This window comes from Ailuropoda melanoleuca, chromosome 1 (assembly GCF_002007445.2).
Source record: "Ailuropoda melanoleuca isolate Jingjing chromosome 1, ASM200744v2, whole genome shotgun sequence".
NCBI lineage: Eukaryota > Metazoa > Chordata > Mammalia > Carnivora > Ursidae > Ailuropoda > Ailuropoda melanoleuca.
The window spans coordinates 3,850,920-3,872,348 of NC_048218.1; the positions used below are offsets into that span (position 1 = coordinate 3,850,920).

The window sequence follows — 21,429 nt, forward strand, 5'->3', positions numbered from 1 at the left end:
GGGAGGTGTTTCATGGCTCTGTGGTCCTGGTGGGAGTCCCTGTGTGCAGATGTCCTGTCCCCTGAGCAGGGAGGGGGTGGCTGGAGCCCCGCAGGGAGGGGTCTACACCAGAATGTGGGCCGTTCCTCCGTGTGACCCACCACAATTGATGTATCTGTTTAGCTGTGGGTGGATTCTTAGGTGGTTTCCAGTTTGGGGCTTTATGAATAGTGGTGCTGTGAACACTCTAGAACACAGGAACGCATTTCAGTTGGGGATTAATTATTATAACTTGATGGAGTTGACACCTGGTAATAGAAATCAACCATGCTTTGTTTCTCTCCAAGCTCAGCTTTCTTATCGGGCCCTTTTATCTACTTGACGCTTTCTAATTACCCCGTGCCATGCAAGAAAGAAAAAAACCACATCTGTCTGAAAGGGTCTGCACAGAAAAAGCAACATCTTTGTATATTGTACGAGCCTTGATTGTTTCCATTTTAAATATAGGGAGCAGGAATTTCTTCTGAGATCAGTAAGGAGGACCCTGTCTGCCAGATGAGAACGAGTAGGTCACCTGTCCAGATCTGATGTCCCGGAGCCTGGGCAGCCCCCCGTGTGCTTGGTCCCAGGGATGCAGCGAGGACGGCTGTCGCCTGCCCTCCAGCTGCATGGTGCACAGTTCGGAAGTGGTTTGGTGACTTCCCCGTCTTTTGGCAGGACCGGGTGGTGGAGACCAATGCCGTGTCTGAAACTCTCAAGGACATCTTGAAGTGCCTGGTCAGGGCTGCCTCCCCATCAGTAGTTCTGAGCACCAAGCCTGTGGATGTGAGGGAAGTTCAGGTAAGCCACGGAGCGTGGCGCTTCATGACCCACTGGGGATCCTGGTCCCCCTCCTGGAGAATCCACATGTGTTTCGAATGTCCCCCTGCCCCATGGTGAGCGAGAATGCCTCACTGCTTGCTGGGCGATCGTGGCGGTGTGAGGGACGCGCTGCAAGTCCAGGGCACAGGGTTCCAGAGCCCCATGGGATGGGAGGAAGAGGAGTCTGGGCTGCTCTGCATGGCCCTGCCCTAATTAGCCCTGACCCTCTGCCTTTCTGGAGCCAAAACTTGATTTTCATTGTCCACTGAGGGCGTGTGGCCTGGGATCTCATCCTTCCAGGACTGAGGTATCTGGGAAACCCAATTAGCAATGAGAATGTGCCCCCGAAGCAAGGGGGCTTTTTATATACATGTAAAATATCCAATTATATAATAGTTTCCAGAGTTGCATGAGCCAATTATATATTTATATATAAAAATGTATATTTGTTCATATACACAAAAATCTATTATAAGGAATTGGCTCATGTGATTACGGAGGCTGACAAATCCTGGATCTGCAGGGTGAGTCAGCAAGCTGGAGGCCCAGGAGAGCGGGCGGTGGAGTTCCGGCCTGAAGGCCAGCAGGCTTGAGAGCCATGGAGAGCTGGTGTCTCCATTCAAGTCTCAAGGCAGGAAAACACTGATATCCCAGCGCGAAGGCAGTCAGGCTTGAGGAAGCCCCTCTTTTTCCAGGGAGATCAGCCTCTGTTCTAGCAGACCTTCAACTGATTGGATGAGGCCCACCCACATTAGGGAGGGCAATCTCTTTCACTGGGTTTTGATTTAAATGTTAATCTCATGCAAAAATAGCCTCACAGAAACACCCAGACCAACACTGGAACAAATACCTGTATGACCCCATGTATTGTCCTATCGACACATCCGATTAACCATCACACATAGACAATGTGATTGCTCGGGTCACAATGCTCACGGACTTGGATCCTAAGGACGTTTGCAAGTACTTCTTGCAGCTCACAGTTGGCAAGGTCCTGGTTCATAGTAGTGTTTTCTAAATGGTGACCTTGAGATGTTGGTAAGCTTTCCCCCAAGAAAACATCTGAGGTCAGATCAGTACCCAGGATCCCTTCCTGGAAGGCTCTGTTTGCATAGAGACCTGTGATGTCTCTGAGAAGCCTTTCCATGATTCCTAGACCTTGTACTTAAGGGACCCCCTCCTTTTTTTTTTTTTAAAGAATTTATTTATTTATTTGAGAGAGAGAGCCAGCAGGAGGGGGAGAGAGAATCTGAAGCAGACTCCCTGCTGAGTGCAGAGCCAGATGTGGGGCTCGATCCCACAAACATGAGATCATGACCTGAGCCAAAACCCAGAGTTGGACCTTAACCAACAGGCCCCTTTCAAGGAGCACTCGTGGGGACGCCTGGGGGCTCAGTCGGTGAAGCATCTACCTTCAGCTTCGGTCATGATCCCGGGGTCCTGGGGTCGGGCTCCAGGTCCCGCTCCCTGCTCAGCCAGGAGCCAGGAGCCTGCCTCTCCCTCTCCCTCTGCCCCCCTGGCCTGTGCATTCTCAGCATGCGCTCTCTCTCACAAATAAAATCTTGAAACAAAAACAAAAGCACAACACTTGTAGCCGAGCGGGAGGAAGCCCGTTTGGGAAATGGTTTAAGATGAGTCCCCCGGGCCAGAGGAGCCTTTTCTCTGTCAGGAAGGCCTCATCGCCCGTTGGAGGACATGAGGAGGATGGACGCCGGTCCCGGCGGCACCTGACTCTGTCACCGCTCTAGTGCGTCACCCAGATGCCACTTACACCCCCCACCTGGATGGCCTGATGGCCCTCGCCGTGTGTGTCAGGCCGGTGGCCCGCTTGGTGCCGATGGGCAGTGGGCGCCCGCAGCCCGGCGAGGGTGTCCCACTTTCTCTCCTGCATCGGGCCTGGGTCCGCGAGGCGATCTTTGCTTCCAGGCTCCACCCGCAGCCGGTTCCGGGAGCCCTCTCTGGCCGAGCGCATTGCTGCTTCACTCGGTTTATCTGGATAGAAGAGGCTCCCACGCAGGGGAAGAGGTTATGGGTGGTGGGGACCCTCGCTTCCCGTAAGAATGGAAAACTGTTACGGAGCCGAGACCCCAGGGTTAGCCCCCCCCCCAGCCCCCGCCCAGTATGGATTTTCCTGAAGATCCCGCCCCGTGACAGGTGTCGGGCGGCTGCCTCCTCTTCTCCCCGGGTCACTGCTCTTGGTTTTCTGTTTGCAGAATCTACAACGCACTTCATCTATTCCTCAGGAATCCTGCCCTCCCAAACCTCCAAGGGCTCACGAGCTCAGACTATCCGTGAAGAACATCCGAGCCTCGCTGCTAAATGATCCTGGGGCTGCAGGCAGGTGGCCGGGCTGGAGGAAGCTCTGGGGTGCGGGGGGCCCTGCCGGCTGTAGGAGTGACCATCCCGCCGCACAGCAGAGCAAGGGCTGACCTGCGGTTCTCAGTGGCCTCTGGGTTCCCTGAGGCACCCTCCAGTTGGGTCTGCAGTGTGAGCCCTGCCTTTGAGCAAAGAGCCGCTGAAAACCAGAACAGTAATGTGCGACAGTTCAACACCAGTCCCGGCTGTGCGTGCAGGAGGGCCGAGGGAGGAAGGGAATGCAGTCGTGACCTTGCCCTTTTCTTTCGTCTGGAAGGCAACCCCTTCCCTTTTTTTAAACTTTTGAACGTTACATGTTCAGCATCCCTGACTGATGCGTGATGCACACCTTCTCCTTTCCCAGAAGCCAGGGTGCCACGTGGGCGGTTTATGGGGTGTCAGAAAGGCTTTGGGCCCACTGGGGACCCTTCGGTGCTAGGAGAGGCTGTTATCTGAGCGAGGACAAGTGTTGCAGAGCAGACCCTTCTTTTTAGGTGGTCCCGATGGGCTGCCAAGACCCCAAATGCACAGCGGCCTGGAACGGGATCCATCTTTCCACCGCAATTCAATTTTGCTGAGAACAGGAACGAATTCTTTAGTGTCTGAGAACGCTAAGGGTTACTTATCTGCAGGGAGTTTCTTCTGGTCCCCAAAGCACAGACTGTCCACATTTGACAACCGAGACTCTGTGCAGAGCTAGCTGTGGGGGATTGCCTCGGGGGTCCCTGTTCCTGGCCTCTGCCGGCAGGTCTGCACCTGGGTCCGTGTCTCCCGTCGAGGGTGATGGTGAAGATCAGTAGGCTGGCGTGTGTGGAACACCTAACACGGTGTGGGGGCTGGTCCGGTGGTTACTGGTTACACAGCATACTCACAGCTCCGTGCCATGGGACAAGCATCGCGTTGAAGGAGAAATAACTGTTTATTAGGGAAATGTCCCATTACCTGGATCAGAGATCCCCAAACAGGTCTCTGACTGAGCTGAGTCACATGTAAAAACACATCCCTCCTAAGTCAGGGGTATGGGTTCTCTGTGGGGTATCCCCAAATTTAGGGGTCATCCCAGAGGCCTTTCTTTTTGCAAGCAAGACATCTTGTCCAAAAGTGAGGGCCACATCTGAGGTCTTAATGTCATCCCTGGGGAGTGTCACCCATCCAGGGAGGGGAACAGGGGCCCCTGGGGTCCACAATCCAGGCCAAGAGATATCAAGTTGGGGATAGAAAACCTTAAACCCCAAGTGAAGTGTTTTGAGAGTCTGTTAATGACAAATGGAGTGAAGAAGAGTCCCTCAGAAGTGGGTGAGCCAAGACTGAGTCAGGCATTTAATTCAGCCTGTTATATGCAAAATGTGTATTTTTTTAAATTTTATTTTATTTTAAATGCAATTTAAAAAACAGAAATGCCCCTTTGATTCCAGGCAACGTTAACCCACAGTGTGTAGTTCGGCTGAATGATCCCGTTCAGAAGTTCAGCGCCCTCGCGACAAACACCACCGACCTCAGCTGGGAAGAAGAATTCACCTTGTGCGTACAGCCTGGTGAACGCAGCCTGTGCCCGCAGAGCCCACCTGCTCACGGCTGCCAGATCCCGAAATCAGTGTGTAGCACTGTTCACACCCAAAACATAAACATTCACAAATTTGTCTTTGAAAAGGTGTATTAAACATCCGAGGTAGCTTTGGGTTGAATCGGGGTTTCTTTCTGAAGGCAGCTCTGGGTATGGGTTTCCTCCTGGCCCGTGTCCTGCCGTGACCGGAGAGCACTCTGGTCGGGCTGCCTTTACTTTAGAAATACCCACTGTGTGGAGCAGAATGGAGGGAACTTCGGGTTGATACCAGAACCTAATAGGGAACAAAGGGATAAGTGCGGTCCACTGATCAGGGACGGTGTAGGAATTCTCAGTAATGTGTTCTGGGGCAGTATCTCGTAGCACCTTAAGAAGCTGGCTTCGGCCCGGGAACGTACGGATGGCTCCGTGAGAGCTGTTAACTGAACCCGTTGTGATGTTAGATCAAAGGAGAGAACAAACTTATCTCCGTAGATGCCGAGATGACCAGCGACATTTCCTGGGCATTCCTAATTTAAAATCTTAATTAGAACACGGTTTATGGCCACTTCTTTAATAAGCTTAAAAGAAATCACTGTAAATGACAAAGACCAGAAGTAGTCTTGTTAAAGCCAAGAGAAAGATGCCCACTGTTTTGTTCTAGAAGTACGGGTAGTGCAGTTAGTTGAGGAAGGAAGTCGTGTATAGGTACCGAAAGGAAGAGGCAAAACGAATCACCTGGAGGTGATATGATTGCAAGAAAATCAGTTAAAACCATCAGAAATAGTAATAGGAAACTCATATAAATAATGTTTCAGGAAAGTGGCTAGCTCTAAAACTGTAGAAATCAATTGCTTTCTGATGCTTAAACAACAACTGGAAACAGGACTGGCAGCAGGTGTCCCAGGTATAAATAATATAAAGAGGTTTTATAAATCAGTAATGAAAATATGAGTCTTCTCCTGGAAAACCGGGAAAAATATCTGAGCTAGAAAACAGAAAAGCAAGAACTATAGCCAGAAACTTCTGAAAAGTTGTTCAATCTCAGCAATGAAGAAATACAAATGTAAACAAAAGAGAGAATTTTTTTCACCTTACAGGTTGGTAAAGAATAGGCGAATGAGAATGGCCGGTGGAAGTATAAATTGGAATAACCATTCTGGAAGTCCTCAATATGTACCCCCCCCAAATCTCTTAAATGCATGTACCTTTTGACTGGCATTTACAGTCTTCCTAAGGAAATAATCACACAATGTGTACAAAGATAGATATAAGGGTGTTTATCTCAGCTTGTTAATAATTATGAAATGTTAGAAACAAACAAGCCATTATTAAGGGTTGGTTACTAAGGATTGGACTAAAGAAAATCTCCTGAGGCCAGATTGGAGGACCCTGGATGCCTATGAAAAGGGGCGCTGCTCTGTACTCTCTGACTTGGAAAGAGGTCTGATACCTTAAGTGAAAAAAAACAGGTTACAGAAACAAGTTACAACAATATGCTATTTTGTGTTTAGATAATTATATAGATAATTATATAGCTACACTTTTCGATAGAGTAACTACTAGCCACATGTGGCTCTTTACGTTTGAATTAATTAAAATGAAACAAAATTAAGTTCAGGCCCTCAGTATGCACGGGCCTCATTTTGAGCTCTCAGGGGCCACCTGTGGCTCACGGCCACCGTGTCGGATAGCGCCAGAGAGAACATCTCAGTCATCAGCCAGAAGGTAGCAGCGACTTCTAGGAGACCAGGAACCAAATAACAACGGGAATTGTAGGGGGTGGTGAGGTGGCAGACCATCTTTTATTGATGTAAATTTGTGTTTCTTTATAATCAGAAAAAAAATACTGTTTCAAGAAATAAGACAGCATCTGTCAGGGTCCACAGCCCTTTTTTTTCTTTCTGCAGCGAGTTGAACGCCAAGTCGAAGGAATTGTACCTGCAGATCGCAGGGGATGAGCGATCCTCGGAAGGTGGGTGTCGAGCAGGTAGAGGGAGGCCCTGCTGTCTGGGAGGGGTCACCCGGCCGCCCTGACCGCCGCCTGGAAGAGCTGGGCGGGGCAGGCCTGCCCTGAAACCACTCCGGTCCCACGCTTGCTTGAAAGTGCATTCAGTTACTAGCAAGGTCATACATTTTGGAAAAGGATATACTCAACTGCTTTTACCTTTTTTTTTTTAAAGATTTTTATTTATTTATTTGACAGAGACAGCCAGCGAGAGAGGGAGCACAAGCAGGGGGAGTGGGAGAGGAAGAAGCAGGCTCACAGCGGAGCAGGGAGCCTGATGTGGGGCTCGATCACAGCACCCTGGGATCAGGCCCTGAGCTGAAGGCAGACGCTTAATGACTGAGCCACACAGGCGCCTGATGCCTTTTTTTTTTTTTTTTAACAAATACCTACACTCTTGTATTCAGCAATTCTTGGCTTAGAGAAGCCCTTCTCAACCTTATTAGCCTTAATAGACCTGTTCTGTTGTGTTCCTAATTATGGTAAAATGCATGTAACATAGAAGTTCCCAGCTTAACCATTTCTGAGTGTAAAGTTTACTGGCGTTGAGTTCATTCACACTGGTGTGTGACCATCGACACTGTTCACGTCCCGGACTTTTTCCCCTTGCTAGGCTGAGACCCTGTCTCATGAAACCCTGACTTCCCCATTCCCTCCTTCCCCAGCCCCTGGTGCACCCCCCCTTCTGCTTTCTGTCTCTATGGATTCCACTGGCTTCTCCTTGTAAAACAAGCCACAGCAGCTTACCCTGGACACATGCTTTAGAGAAAAGAAAGCCACAATTAAAGGTAAAATCACAAACACGAACACAGACCTATATGTATGCCTGTGTGCAAGTTGGGAGTTTCCGTACATATTAGATTTTTAAAAATGCCCATAGACATACCACAACTGGGAGAGGGGGACCCTTACGTGGCTTATCCTGCTAAGAGACCAAGCCGTTTGGTTGTCTCCCAAAGTTATGAAGACACAGGAAAAAGCAATTCAAGCTTCTGTTTATTAGTAAGAATTCTTTTAAAAAGATTGTTAAGTTTTAAAGATTTATTTATTTATTTTAGAGAGAGAGTGAGAGGAAGGGGCAGAGGGAGAGGGAGAGAGAATCCTCAAGCAGACTCCCTGCTGAGCACGGAGCCGGATCCTAGGGCCCTGAGGTCATGACCTGAGCCGAAATCAAGAGTTGCTTACTTAACCGAGGAAGCCATCCAGGTGCCCCCATTACCAAGAATTCTGAGCTAATTTCCTTGAGTCTGTGGTCTTGGGGTAAGATCAGTGAGGTGCATCTGAGATGAGAATGGACACATTCCAGGAGAGGGTGTGTGGTTCGAACCCAGGGTGGGCCGATGTTTGTCTGGAGAGAAGCTGACTCCCCATCCATTCCTGAGGCACCACTCCTGCTGGCTCCCTAGATTCACTGCTGTACAACCTGATGGGATCTATGAAATTTCACATTAGAAACAAAAGACAAAAACAGAACAAAGAACAACTGTATAACCTTTACCGAGACTCCCACAGTTTTGACATTTTGCCCCATTTGCTTTATTATCTGCGCTCACAATTGGTGGTTGCTTTTGATTTTGCTCGCTCTGCCTCTGCACACGCACATACGCACAACTGCGTGCACGCACATGCTGGAGGGTAAATGCGTGAATGTTCAGGGTATCGGGCCTTGTACCCCTCCTTTCTTAGGTGCATATGTCCTAAGAATAAGGATATTCTCTATGTCCACAGTCCAGCTGTCCGCTTCCTGAATCTGCCCCGATTTCTCTAACCTGCCTACGCTGAGCTTCATCCATTGGCCCGTGTCCCGCAGAGCAGTTACCTTCCCCTCCCACACACGATAAGTTACTGCCTTGAGTCTCCTGTCTCTTTCGCCTCCTTTGATCTAGAGCATGTCCACCACCTCCATCTCTGGTGTTCTAGAATGTTCTGAAATGTCCTGAACCTGGAGGATGTTGGAGCAGACGGGACATGCATCAGGAGTTTGTCCTGGTTGTGGTGGTGGCTCCCGCTGACCCCTGCTCCCAAGGAACCCTGTGGAAACATATCTTTACTCGCCTCCTGTCTTTTTAGCACTGTTGGCGATGACCACCATTCCTTTGGATTTGTTCAAGAAGCAGCCTTCTGGGCCCCAGAGCTTTACGTTGACCAGTGGCTCCTCCTTCGGCAGCTCGGTGTTGGGTTCGGTCACCGCGGAGGTACGACGTCATTCTCCACTGTGGCCAAGCCCCAGCTTGACCCACTCGAGATTACGAGCGTCTTTACCTGTCGGTCAGTCTACGCTCGCTTCAGCAGGACACACGACGCTCACCTAAGAGGAGCTCCTATTTCGTCCTATGCATTTCTAGACCTGAATGGGACACTTCCTGCCCACGATCGTGTTGACGTTGTCTGCCGCATGGGCAACTTTCCACGATGCTGTGTCACGTGGGCCTGACCCCAGAAAGGTCTATTCGATTTCGTGTGCTTCTCCAGCCTTTGTGCCCATGGTCAGGTGCTGAGTGGCTGGATCTGAGCAGGGGTCCTCGCACCCTCTGTCAGTTCTGGGGAGACCCAGACTAATGACAGGATGGCTGGAGTACTAAGCGATGTTGAGGGATGAAGTCCGAGGTTATTAGAGGAAGGCAGCGTGCGTGCGTGCCCAGGGGTCGGCGTGGTGCTGCACGAAACGCATAACCCACTTTCTCTGCAGTTTTCTTACCTAGAACCTGGTGAAGCGAAATCCTCGCAGACCCCTCCACCCGCTCCTGCTGCAAAGGTAGAAAAAGACCGCGCGGTGATGCCATGTGGGACCGTGGTCACTACTGTCACTGCCGTGAAAACCAAGCCTCGCTTTGACACGGGGAGGGCGTCCCCGCTGAGCTGTGGTGAGTGCAGCCCCTGCGGACTCTAGTCCCGCAGCCGTGAGCACCTTGTCTCTGTAGACGGCGGGACCCGCAGGCTGTCCTAGTGAGTGTGGTTCAGACAGTCCGTGGCCCAGAAAGCAGGGTACGTGGCGAGGCCTAGCTTTTTCCTTTTTAGCCAATTACCTTTCTATTTTCTCAAATACATGACATGCCGAAGCAAGGTCCACCCTGTAGTGCACACTGAACCAAAAACCGAGATATCAGAGGGAATACCTAGCTCGATGAACTCCCCCGATTATGCTTACGGGGGACAACCCGTGGTCTCGAAACATTAGATGTAAGGGATCAGCGCAGGTCCTCAGGTTGAGAATCAGTTTTTTAGAGGTCCAGGTGTGCAGTCATTTTAGATCTAGTTGAATTCTGTCCCTGTCCCCCCAGTCTCTGTCCCAGAGACAACTTCTGTTTCAGTGTAGGACTTATTATTTTATTTTTATTTATATTGTGTTTCTGCTTCCAGATAGATAATATGTTATCTTCCCAGAAGAGGCTGCCTGGCACCACCGTTCTTGAATACAAAACAGAAAGTGAAATTCTGGCTTAATTAAAATTTCTGAAATTAAATTAAAATTTAAATTTAAAATTCTTTCTGAAATTTTATTTAAACCCAGTTTCCCAGCATCCTTTTGGGCACCTGAACCCCGCAACCCACCCCCCCAAATGAGAGATTGTTTAAAAAAATCTGAATGAATGGGGTTGTGTGAGAGGTGTGATTTCACCTTCTGGAAACTGTAGGATCAGATGGCTTTGGGGGCCATTGTGATCTGGATTTCCTCCTGGCAGAGTCTCCCCTGAAGACGCCGGTCAAGGTGAAAGTGATCGAGAAGGACATCTCTGTCCAGGCCATCTCCTGCCACGGCGCTCCCGTCAGTAAGACCTTCTCTTCTTCGGACACAGGTAACGGGGCGCGTGCTTACCGTGTCTTCCCTCTTGCCTCCCTCCAGGCTCTCCTATCTTTCTCATCTGCCCACAGGTCAGCGTTTGCTTTTCAGAGTTTGGGAGGCGCTTTTTTGAGTAATAAGAGCGGAACGAGGATGAGACAGGAGGGGGGGGATGGAAGCCAGGCAGAGACCAGGGGTGGTGTGCAGATTTTAGGAGATGCTTTCACAAAATAAACATAAAAACCCAGTTTTTGCCTCATGTTATGTAATTTTTGAGCATTACTTTCCTCTCACTCAATGTACCATGGCTATGGACATCATCACGCAAGCAGGACGCGGGTGTCATCGTAAAGGCGGCTTTGTTTTGTTTCTGCCTGTCCCAGAAAAGCTGCTTGTTAGGAGTGGTCTCCCCCAGAACTCTGCTTGCAAATTCCCCATTTTTAGGGTCACGTTCAGGTAATGAATGTCTTTGGAGAGATGAGTTCCTGCCTCCCTAAGTCAAAGCACAATCTAAACTTGGGGGTTACGTTTTCTCCCTTCGCTCAGGCGTGACCTGCTGTCAGACAAAGGGCAGGTGGGCTGCTTCTCTCTGGCTTGCCTCTCCCTAGCCTCTCAGTCCTGTTTCTGGTCTTGCCAAGGTCAAGGATGGGACAAGGAGAGGACGGGGGGCGGGGGTGGGGGTGGGAAGCTCTCATCTGATGGGTGCTGTCTTAGGATGGCTTTGGATCCCCTCATTGTGGTGAAGCTGACACTGCCTCTCCCTGCGGGAGTGGTCACGGTTCTCTGGAAACCACGGGCTCCCCCAGCTGCAGCTTCCTAGACGCAGGCCATGTCCCTCCTCTGGCTGGCCGCTCCCGATGCCCCCCTTCCTGCCCCCAGAGCGCCCCGCTGCCTCGTACTGCAAGCACTCCTTCCCCGGCTCAGGATCCCTTTTTAAAGGGCCCGGCTGACGTTCCCACTGTGGGTTTCTTTCCCGCTCCGTGGGCAGCGGGGCCAGCCCCCAGGTCAGCTCCCTGCACCGCCCGGGGCCATCGTAGCTTCCTCGGGCACCCCTGGCACCTGGACAGGGCTTTGAAGGATAGCTCAGAACTACTGGGCATGGCATACGGTGTTGGGAATGGCCGTGCCGTGCTCTCCTGGGGAGTCCTCGCCGGCCCCCTCCTCCTGAGCCTCTCCCTTCTCAGCGTGGGTGGTGGTCAGGCAGTGTGTGGCCGCACCGGCCCTTTGCCTCTCCCTCGGGAAATGCAGCATCTGTCGTCCGTGGGCCACGGCCGAACCCGAGATGGGAGATGTTCCTCTTAACGCCTGCTCCTCTGATAGCTTGTTGTTTGACTCGGGCTCCCTCCGTGAAGGGACAGGCACCAGAGACCTCGGCCGTGCCGCCCCCCTGGCTGCCTGACATTCCCCCAGGTCTCAGAGGAGCATAAAAAAGGCACCTGCCTCATATGGTGTGGGGACGGCGACACGAACAATGTGCTCCGAGCCCTTTGCAAGCACTGCTAGGTGTTAGGCATCCCACAGATGTTGGCCAGTTGTGGGGTACTGACCACGGGAAGGAGCTGCCTTTATGAACTAGCTCATAGGAACCCACTGCGTTGAACCAGTGTGGCGAGGGAACAGGCATTGCCTTCCAAAGTTCAGAATCTTCTAAGAGCTCAGAGGTTCTTTGTTTGCTGGTCTACCTGCTTTCGTTGTTTTCCTTCAACTCCGTGGAGGTATGGCTGGCATATAAGAAAGTGCAGAAATCTGAGTAAGTACACAGCAGTGAGTGCACGGACCCATCCAGAAGCAGCTGTAGACCGGGGTGGGGGGCGTCTATGAGCCAAACCTGGCCCTATTTCTCTTCATAAATTTCACTGGAGCCCAGCCTCGTCTGATCACTTCCGTGCAGGCTCAGGCTGCCTGAGGGGACCGAGGCCACTGTGAGCGCTCATGGCACAGGCCGGCCAGCCCGCAAAGCTTAGCCCGTTTACTCTCTGGCCCCTTCCAGGAGAGATTTGCCGGCCCCTGCCTGGGGATCATTTCCACCCGCCCTGGGGGTCCCCAGGACGGTGCGTGGTGTGCACAGCGTGGTCACTGCTGCCTTCCCTCCCGCAGAGCTGCTGGTGCTGAATGGCTCGGATCCCGTGGCAGAAGTCGCCATCCGCCAGCTCAGCGAGTCCTCAAAGCTGAAGGTCAAGTCCCCGCGGAAGAAGAGCACCATCATCATATCAGGGATCTCCAAGGTGTGCCCCGCGCCCCGGGGCTTATCTGTCAGTGGCCCGGCTTCCTCCTGGCGGAAGGTAGCCCGAGCTCCTGGGGACGTCCAGACTGCTCCCTGCAAAGGGCAGGTCCCGTCCCTCACCCAGCACGCCGCGGGCCACGCACAGCACCGTCTGTGCAGCTCACCCCGCTGGTGAGGAGCCTGCAGGCTTCTGGCCCGGGTACTCTGGTTGTCGAGGGGTTGGTCAATCGTGGGAAGAAAAGCTACTGAAAGAGAAAGACTGGCATGACGGAGACCCCCGTTTGGGGACCGAGCCGCTACCCTCTTGCAGGTCGACACGTTTCCAAACCATTTAAGTTGTTTGCAATGAGTGTTTGAGCCTTTTGCCGTCAGAGACACACAGATTGTTTAAAACATCCCCAGCCGCTGCTCGTTCCCTTCCCCCCCTCTGCGACGTTGGCGCAGAGCCCGGGGTGGGCGCCATGCAGGCCAGGAGAACAGAGAGAGCAGCCCCTCAGGGCCGGGGGCCGCGTGAGGGTCCTTCATGTGTGTTTAACATCTCAGAATGAACAAGGAGAATGCCAGCAAGGGAGGGGCTATCGGGAGATCTGGTCGCTGTGGGGGGTAAGGAGCAAGAAGATTAGGTGAAAACAGAGGGTGGGCTGGTACCTGGAGGGAATGAGCGGCAGTCTACAGCTCATGCCGAAGTGGGTCATGGGAGGTGCCAGAGCTGAGTCACCAGTGTTGCCAGTATTCTCAGGGCCTCGGTGCCCAGTGCCCAAGCACCAACTGGGACAGCTCCCAGGCACCCAAGTCCAGGTGGTGCCTCCTGGCCTTCCTGAGTGCATTTCCGGCGGCGGCCAGCAGGGGACGAAGCATAAGGTGTCTGCAACCACGTCCTCTCTGCTTTCTAGAAGGCTGTATCTTGGAATCACTAGGAACCGTGGACTTTACATTAAATGTATCCAACCCATGCGGTTACTATGTTTCACTGAGGCTCAGATGGCCCCAGCCTGAGTCCGCCAGCCAAGTGCAGGCTCCCCTGCAAACACTGGGGCGGCCCCAGGGAGCTCCTGGCCCCTTGCAGTCACTTTCCCACCCTCCAGCCCACCGGCCCCAGGGGTCAGGGCAGCGCCTGCACCTGTCTCACACACACAAAGGTCACACGCAGAATTCTCAGGCCACAGTGTGTATGCCGAGTAATTTCTGCTTGCAGGAAACAAATTCCTGCAGCAAGCAGTGTTATAGGACACACTGACTCTCTAGCCCACTTCCTGTGCCCCCGGGTGTGCCATCTGCCACTGAGAAGGAAGTTTCTCCCTTCCATGGGCCCCCCTGCTGGGGAAGGGAGTCCACTTCCTCCACACCCCTCCCTGGGAACTCAGGTGCCCCTCACAGCCAGGGCCCCTGACCCTCGGCTGCGACGGGAGACCCGCATTGTGCATTTCAGTCTCCGTGAAACACGTGGTGCGTCCTGGGACAGCCGCGGGCGGGCGTCTTCTCACACTGCAGTCACTGTCAGGACGTCTGTGCGGAGCTTTTCGGGCCCTTCCGCGTGTCCTTGCCATCGTCCCTCATGCTGACTTCTTTTCTTTTGTCCTGGGACAGACCTCACTCTCTCAGGACGATGCCGCTGCCCTAATGCTGGACTACTCGGCCTCCGTGGACAGTGCCCGCCAGGAGGACACCCTGTCTCTCGTGGGGGCGGCCGCCGCCCCTGCTGCACTGGAGGACGAGGCCTCAGCCCCAGACCCGCCAGCTCTGGAGCCCCAGGAGGGCGAGCTAGACTCCTGGGACTTGGACAAGGAGTCACAGGCCTCGGCGTGGGGCAGCCAGGCCCCGCTGGAGCCCGATGGGGACGAGCTGTCAGAGAGCTCCCTGAGCGTCTCGGAGCCGGGCGCTGCCAAGAAGCATAAAGGTACGTGTGCCCATGCCCCCCGCCCGCTTTCCTCTCCTGCCTGTTTCCAAGCTAACCTGTAGTTCCAATCATCTGCTTCCCTTCGCTTCTCCACAAACCCACCCACCCTCGGCACCCCACCCTCCGCACCCCACCCTCTGCACCCCACCCTCCACACCCCACCCCAGCACGCACACCCGTGTGGCAGGGTTGGGCCCACTTGCAGCCAGTGGGCAGGGGGCATATTCAGAACCTTCCATCTCTCTGCATTGAGGGGGGCAGTTTGTGGTCATGCCTGGAGGTGCCCCTTCCTCTGGCTGCACTCCCCCCCCAGAAGTAGAACTCTCCAGAACGTTTGAGGGGGTCACCGAGTGACTCTGCAGGAAGCCAGCAGAGGCCGGGCTGCCCGCAGCCCTGCAGGCGGCAGCTCTGCTCACGGTGCCTCCGACTGAAACTGGGCCAGACCTCACCGCTCGGACTGCTGGGGTCCGAGGGGAGATAAGCCCCCCAGAAAAGGAACCGATTAATTTACTGTGTAGTGATGAGTAGTCCTGTCATGAGAATAATCCGTTGTTTTCCACTAGCACCAAATCGAAGCTGTAAGTGTGTAGGTTTTGTCCGCATGTGCGGTCTCCTCCGTGCTCCGGCGCGACAGTACCCTCAGGACCCTCTCCGAGGGAATACAGTCTAGGGCCTTGAGGTGCAGGCCGGACGCCTCCCGAGCCTCAGCTCCTCCTCCGTGTGCGAGGACGTGGCCACCGCCCAGGCGGGGATAAGGGCTCCCAGTGCAGAGAGAGCACAGGAGACCAAACGCAGGCGCCTGGTCCCAGCTGGGAGTCGTGGGGCGCTCAGCGCTAAGCCCTCACCCCCCGAGAATGCAGACATGCGGAAATCTGTCGGTCCTGAGGTCGGGAGCCGCAGTGAGCTGCTCTGCCGCCACCGGCCAGTGGTTCTCAAACCGGGTGACTGTGCCACCCCAGCCCGCCAGGGGACATGGGCAGTGTCCTGAGACAGTTTCAGCAGCCACAGCTGGGGGCGGAGGTGCTGTTGGCGGCAGGCGGTAGAGGCCAGGGTGCCGCTCCACAGCGGGCAGGACGGCCGGGCACACGGTGTCACGTGGCCCGTGTCCATGCTGCTGAGCTGGAGGACCCTGCTGTGGGCGGCTGCTTCGTGGGTGTCCCCGTGAGCCACGCCCTCGCTGAAGCGGAGAGGGCACAGCTGGGGACCAGCTGGAAGTCAGGAGAAGGAAGAGGCTATGATCTCTAGGCCACGTGACAGAGGTCAGTCCGCAGGCCTCTGCCTGCCCGCCGGCCTGAGCCTGGGTGACCTGCGCGCGGACCTCCGGTGGCTCCCTTGCTCCCGTTCGGAAGGCACAGCCCAGGTTATGGGAAAGGTGGCCCGGCTGCGGGGGCACAGGGCGGCACATGCCCCCCCCGGCCTGGTTTGGGGGCCAGCACCATCCGAGGGAGCTACCCTAGCCCCGAGGAAGGCAGTGTGCCCTGAGGAGGGCAGAAGGGGAAGTGCAGGGTGGGGTGTCCCTTCCTTCTCCCCATGGCCAACAGTCTGCTCCCCTTCTCATGAACCCCAGCCCCCTAACCTGCCCTCCTGCGTTCACTCTGAGAGGCTGCGCCTCGCTGACCCCGAGTCCATCCAGAGACCATCCGTTGCTTCCTCCTTCCCTTCCTCTGCTTTTCCTTCCAGAGAGTTCTTCCCCGTGGGTTTCCATCCTGGCTGTGCCATGGCCATGCTTCTCCTTATCACTGGCCAGGGGATGGCACCCTCCAAAAGGGCACTCTTGGGGACCTAGGTGCTGACAGGTGTGCTTGGCGCTTCCCTGGAGCCTGGGCCCGGGGACCGTGCTGGACGCGGCGTCTGGGGCATCGTCCGCCCCACCAACGCTGCAGATTTGTAAAGGGACGTATTCGGCAGCGTTCCCAAACTTGCTTCTATTCCAATGTTTCTGGAAAGATTTGGACACCGCATCTCTAGGAGATGTTGTCAGACCTTAGACAGTAACGTGTTACAGGTGCCAAATCATTTTTGTGTGCTAGGGATTTTCAGTTTTCTACCTGGGGATCAAGGGAGCGGCTGCATGGAGTGTTCTCGCCTTTGTAAACCGAAACTCATATTCTGGCCAGAGCACCACCCGAATGTCCTGTCACGGCAGGGAGTTCGCACAGGTCCCCACGACTACCAGTGTACTTAGAATTCTCCTGGAATCTCGCTGGTTGGAAATGCGCATATCGTGACGCTGCAGCCAATACAGGAAATCTAGTCCCCAAATTCGGGTTTATTTTTAGCTTCACCAAGTGTCCGTGTGGTTGCACTGCAACGGGAATGAACGGAACGTGACTGTGTGTTTAGAGAGGGCTGAGATGGTAGAGTCCGTGTTCTGTGTACTTTACCATAAGGAAGAACAAAAGTATTGACGGAGACTTTGTAAAATAGTAAAAAGTAAAAAAACAAAACAAAAAAAACCCCCCAAGCTCCCCAAACCTTGCCAGGTCTCCTGCCCAGTAACGTGACGTGTGCACGGGCGCGATGCTTCGGGGACTCACTGTCTGTCATTCTTGTTTTGCTCCTGCATACTTTTCTTTTGACCTCTGACCTCCTCCATCTCGTGCTCATTCCCTTTAACTTAAGAGGATCGCTATGCCAACCAGAATTAATTGCCTACACAGTAAGTTATTTTTGTCTTATATTTTTTTTTTCAAAAACTTGAGTGCAGCCTTGCCATGAGAAAACCATACTTTGCAACAGCAGGAAGCTGATCCCCCTTCCCTTCCTTTCCCGTCCCCTTTCCAGCGTGACCTGCCCAGGATGCCAGTTTCCCTGTTTTCCTCCTGAGACGCCCCCTAGTGGGGTTAGTGTCGCACCTTGGCCTCGGCGGGGCGGGGCGCTGTCCCCCAGCTCAGGGGACAGCCAGCCTCGAGCCCTGCCAAGTGCACACACACCGCCTCCCTTAGCCGGGCCCTGGTTCTAACAAGCAGGCACTTTTCTAGACGGACTACCTGTGGTTTGGCTTGAGTTCAAAAGCTGTTCTTCGGACAGCAAACTACGACATGCAAAGTGACTTTGGTCACGGTTTTCCTCTCTCAGATTTGGAGATGGATTCTTCAGTGACCTATTCATGTCTGTTAGGGTCTGTGGAGACAAACAAGAATAAATTTGCAAATATTTGCTATATTTAAGCTCTAACTTAGAATAATTATTTTTAAACTTCTTCCTATTTGTTTTTTCTTTGGCCCTTTTGTGGGGGTTTTTTTAACCTTGCTAGAACCAGGGAAAGGTAGGTTCTCTGTCCCCCATTTAAGATGTTGGCTATTTGTTTCAAATTTCACATACCTTCTCTCCAGATTTTACCTGAAGGAATCTTTATGGCTGCAGGCGAGGTCTGAGTCTCGCTCCTGCCTGTTGGAGGCTGAGGTGGTCTGGACAGAAGGAGCTGGGGTTTATCAAACCCAGACCCGGAGGCCCTCCTGCTCAGGCCCCGTGAACGTCCCTATCAGCAAAGGTGACAGACTCCGGGGGCCCAGAGGCAAGGGTGACATGCCAAACTGTTAGTTACTGTCTTGGCCAGAGTTCTCCAGAGAAACAGGACCGAGAGGTGCTACATTTCGAGGAAGTGGCTCAGGCCATTGTGGGGTCTGACAGTGAAATCTGCAGGCCAGGGACAGAATGTCTTCTCCTGGAGGGAGCCCTTGGCGCTGGCTCTTAGGGCACTGAGCTGATGGGATGAAGGCCATCCACACCATCCCAGGTATGTGCTCTAGTCCAGGACAGCTGAGGGCACTGTTCGCCTCGCATCTACCGAGTGCCTTCACGTGACAGAGGAGCATCGGACAGAATCATCGGGCACGCTGGCCGAGTTGACCCCGAAGACTGAGCAGCACGGTCCCGGCGAGCAGAGGGAGCTCCATTCCGTATCCCTTCCCAGCTGACGGGGGAGTGTGCCGGCCTGTCTGTCCTTGACCCTCACACCTCCGGGGAGCGGCGGAGTCCGTGTCCCCTCCGTGGCCTTGTTCTTCCGGCCCTATTTACCCCAGAGGTCATTGTGATTTGTGCCCCAGTTTAAACAGACCTTAACATTTTTATTAAGAAAGGAGAACAGACTGGCCTCCGTTTACACGAGTCCTTCTTCACGTTTGAGGACTTAAGCTGTGGATCTGGAAGGGATTTGCGTCCTGTCTTCCACACACTACCAGCCTGCCTCTCAAGACTGATGTTGTTCTGGAAAGCCCGTCCACGTCTGGGTTGGAGTGCAGGGCTGTGCTCTGGGATGCTTTGAGAACCGAGACCCATCCCACTCCCAGGAGGCCTCCCCGGTGACCGCCCTTGCACATGTCCTTTACCAGACACCTGCTGGCTGCTTCGCGGGGATGGGGCCCGTCCGCTGCCCCCTCAGACAGCAGGCCTTAGGTGCAGAGGGGAGCCAGGCAAGAGCGCACAGGCTCTCTGCCCTGGGGTGCTCGGCAGTGGGGCAGAGCACATCGCTGTAGGGATAAGATCTCCCTCCGAGGCCTTTGGGAGAGAGAAGCAGGGCTCCAGCCTATACATTTGCAAACCTCGGTCCCTCCTTTCACGTGACCCCTCCATCCAAGGCGGTGGCATTGTCCCCATAGAAGCCGTGACAAGTCATGTCAAGTCAGAAGACACCCACACTTGGTGAGTCACTCAAGCGACGTTAGGATGATGTGTGCCAGAGGACACAGGACAGACGTCATCTGGTTCTCGTGTGGATATTGAACAGTCAGATTTAACAAGACAGCAGACCTGTTTGGAGAGCCCGCGTGGGGTTGGAGCACAGAAGACAGCCCGTTATAGGTCCTGTCCGTGGGACACACTGCAGCCAGCAGGAGCGTTTCAAGTCAATATGACACACGGGTCTTTCCACTTTCCCGATTTTATTCACAGGCTGGAACTCCCTGATATTTCATCTTAATATGGCAAGAATTTTAATTTTAGTCATTTAAAGTGCAATTTCATTTCAAGTTTTATTGTTATATTATTAGAAAGCGAGCATGCAAGCATGCGAGTCGGGGGGTGCAGAAGGAGAGAGAGAAGCTCAAGCAGACGCCCTGCTGAGCGCAGAGCCCAGTGCAGGGCCCGATCCCACGACCCTGACGTCATGACCTGAGCTGAAACCAAGAGTCAGATGCTTAACCGACTGAGCCACCCAGGTGCCCCAAGTGCAATTTCATTGAAAAGAGTTAAAGCGATTGCTTAAAAACATGTAGATTCCCTTTTTAGAGAATTGTGAACACAGCCACCTCTTGCCTCTCTCCAGCTTCTCAGCAGCAGGATGCTTTGCCCGGCGGGGTGGGCTGCTCTGCCCCATTCCACACAGCCTCGTGCTCAGAAATGGACAGTCTCCTGGCTCCAGAGGCCAGAAGTCCAAGGGCCTCTTGCCGGCGATGACGGACGATCTGCTCCATGCTCTCCCCAGCATTCTGGTGTCTGCTGGCGTCCTTGACCTTCCTTGGCTTGTAGAAAATGACCCCCATCCCTGCCTCCACCTCCCCCTGGCACTCTTCCCATGGGCACACCTGCGTCCACAGTTCTCCTGCGAATAAGGACACAGTCATACCGGCGTAGCGCCTGCCGCGATTGACCGTAAAGACCTGTCTGTAAATTAAAGTCCCATTCTGAGCTCCTGGAGGTTAGGACCCCAACATAGGAATTCTGGAGGGACATGATCCAACACCTAGCACCACCCCTGCTCACACCCCAGCCCCTGGCTGCAGACCCCAGACAACTTTCAGTGCAGGGACCCCTGGAATGGGCTCTGGAGACGGGGTCCTCCAGAGACACACCTGTCCTGCTGGGCCTCCAGCTGCCCCGGGGGGGGGCTGCTCTGCCCCCCGCAGGCTTCTAGCCCCCTGGAGAGATGGGGTGCATGGGATTAGAGCACTCCAGGTTAACCGAATGGATCCTGCCTTCCTCTCCTGTGTTCCAGGAGAGAGCCCACATTTATATGCCCTTCAGGGACCCCAAGCCGAGCCTAAAGCAGGTTCCTGCAGATCCCAAACCCTCCCTCGGCCCCAGCGACCGGAGGTGACCTGTCAGGCTGGAGCCCCTCACGGTGCCCAGGGCATCTGATATGCTGGAGAATTATCCAGTGGGCACCAGTGGCCAGACTGCAAAGTCAAGTCCAGCTGGTGGTGGTGACTGGTGTTGTAACACCCCCCAGCCGGTGATGTCTCGTGAGAGGCTGCCTCTTACTGGGATCTGAATGGCTCCAGGAACAGACACTCATGGCCCCCAGACGTAGCGCAGCAGGCCCGTGTCAAGAGAGGAGCCACACACACATTTGTTGTCCCCTTCCTGCTGCCTGCCCTTCCCGCTGCCCTTGCAACCCCTGCACACCACCGCTCCACGCCAGATCACTGTAGACACGTCCTCGTGATTCTGCAAAATAGGCTATTTGATGATCTCCAAAGAGAAAAGGAAAAGAAAAAAAGGCCTTTTTGGCAACTTTGACTGGATGACCTTCAGGCCGTGCCTTGGGGCTCCTGCGCTTTGCGGTGCAGCCGCACCTGGACATGGCATATGGGAAGTCATCCTCGGCGCCAGGCCCAGTGAGCGGCCTCTTCAAGTCACAGGCATGCGGCTCCGGGGTGCCAATGGTTCAAAGGTCCGCAGACAGGGCTGGGCCCGATTCCGCCCCCAGCAGCACGCACTTCGCGGAGAAGAACCAGCACGTGCTCCCCCCTGAATCAACACGGACGGGTGTTGCTGTCTGTCATGGCTACTCAAGTCTTCGTTGGCTCCATCGTGAAAATAATGAATTGCCAAATAGCCA

General features: G+C 53.9%; 1 protein-coding gene across 1 annotated transcript in view; it reads left to right on the plus strand.

Annotated features, from left to right (window-relative positions):
• Positions 1–21,429, plus strand: part of C2CD2 (C2 calcium dependent domain containing 2) — a gene marked incomplete at its 5' end in the record, with an annotated part of 56,567 nt that overhangs the window by 31,271 nt on the left and 3,867 nt on the right. The window contains 8 exons of the mRNA XM_034653758.1: positions 3,054–3,177; positions 4,611–4,716; positions 6,649–6,713; positions 8,817–8,941; positions 9,436–9,610; positions 10,430–10,543; positions 12,625–12,752; positions 14,339–14,648. Coding sequence (XP_034509649.1) covers positions 3,054–3,177; positions 4,611–4,716; positions 6,649–6,713; positions 8,817–8,941; positions 9,436–9,610; positions 10,430–10,543; positions 12,625–12,752; positions 14,339–14,648 — 1,147 coding nt within the window. The remainder of the gene's footprint in view (positions 1–3,053; positions 3,178–4,610; positions 4,717–6,648; positions 6,714–8,816; positions 8,942–9,435; positions 9,611–10,429; positions 10,544–12,624; positions 12,753–14,338; positions 14,649–21,429) is intronic.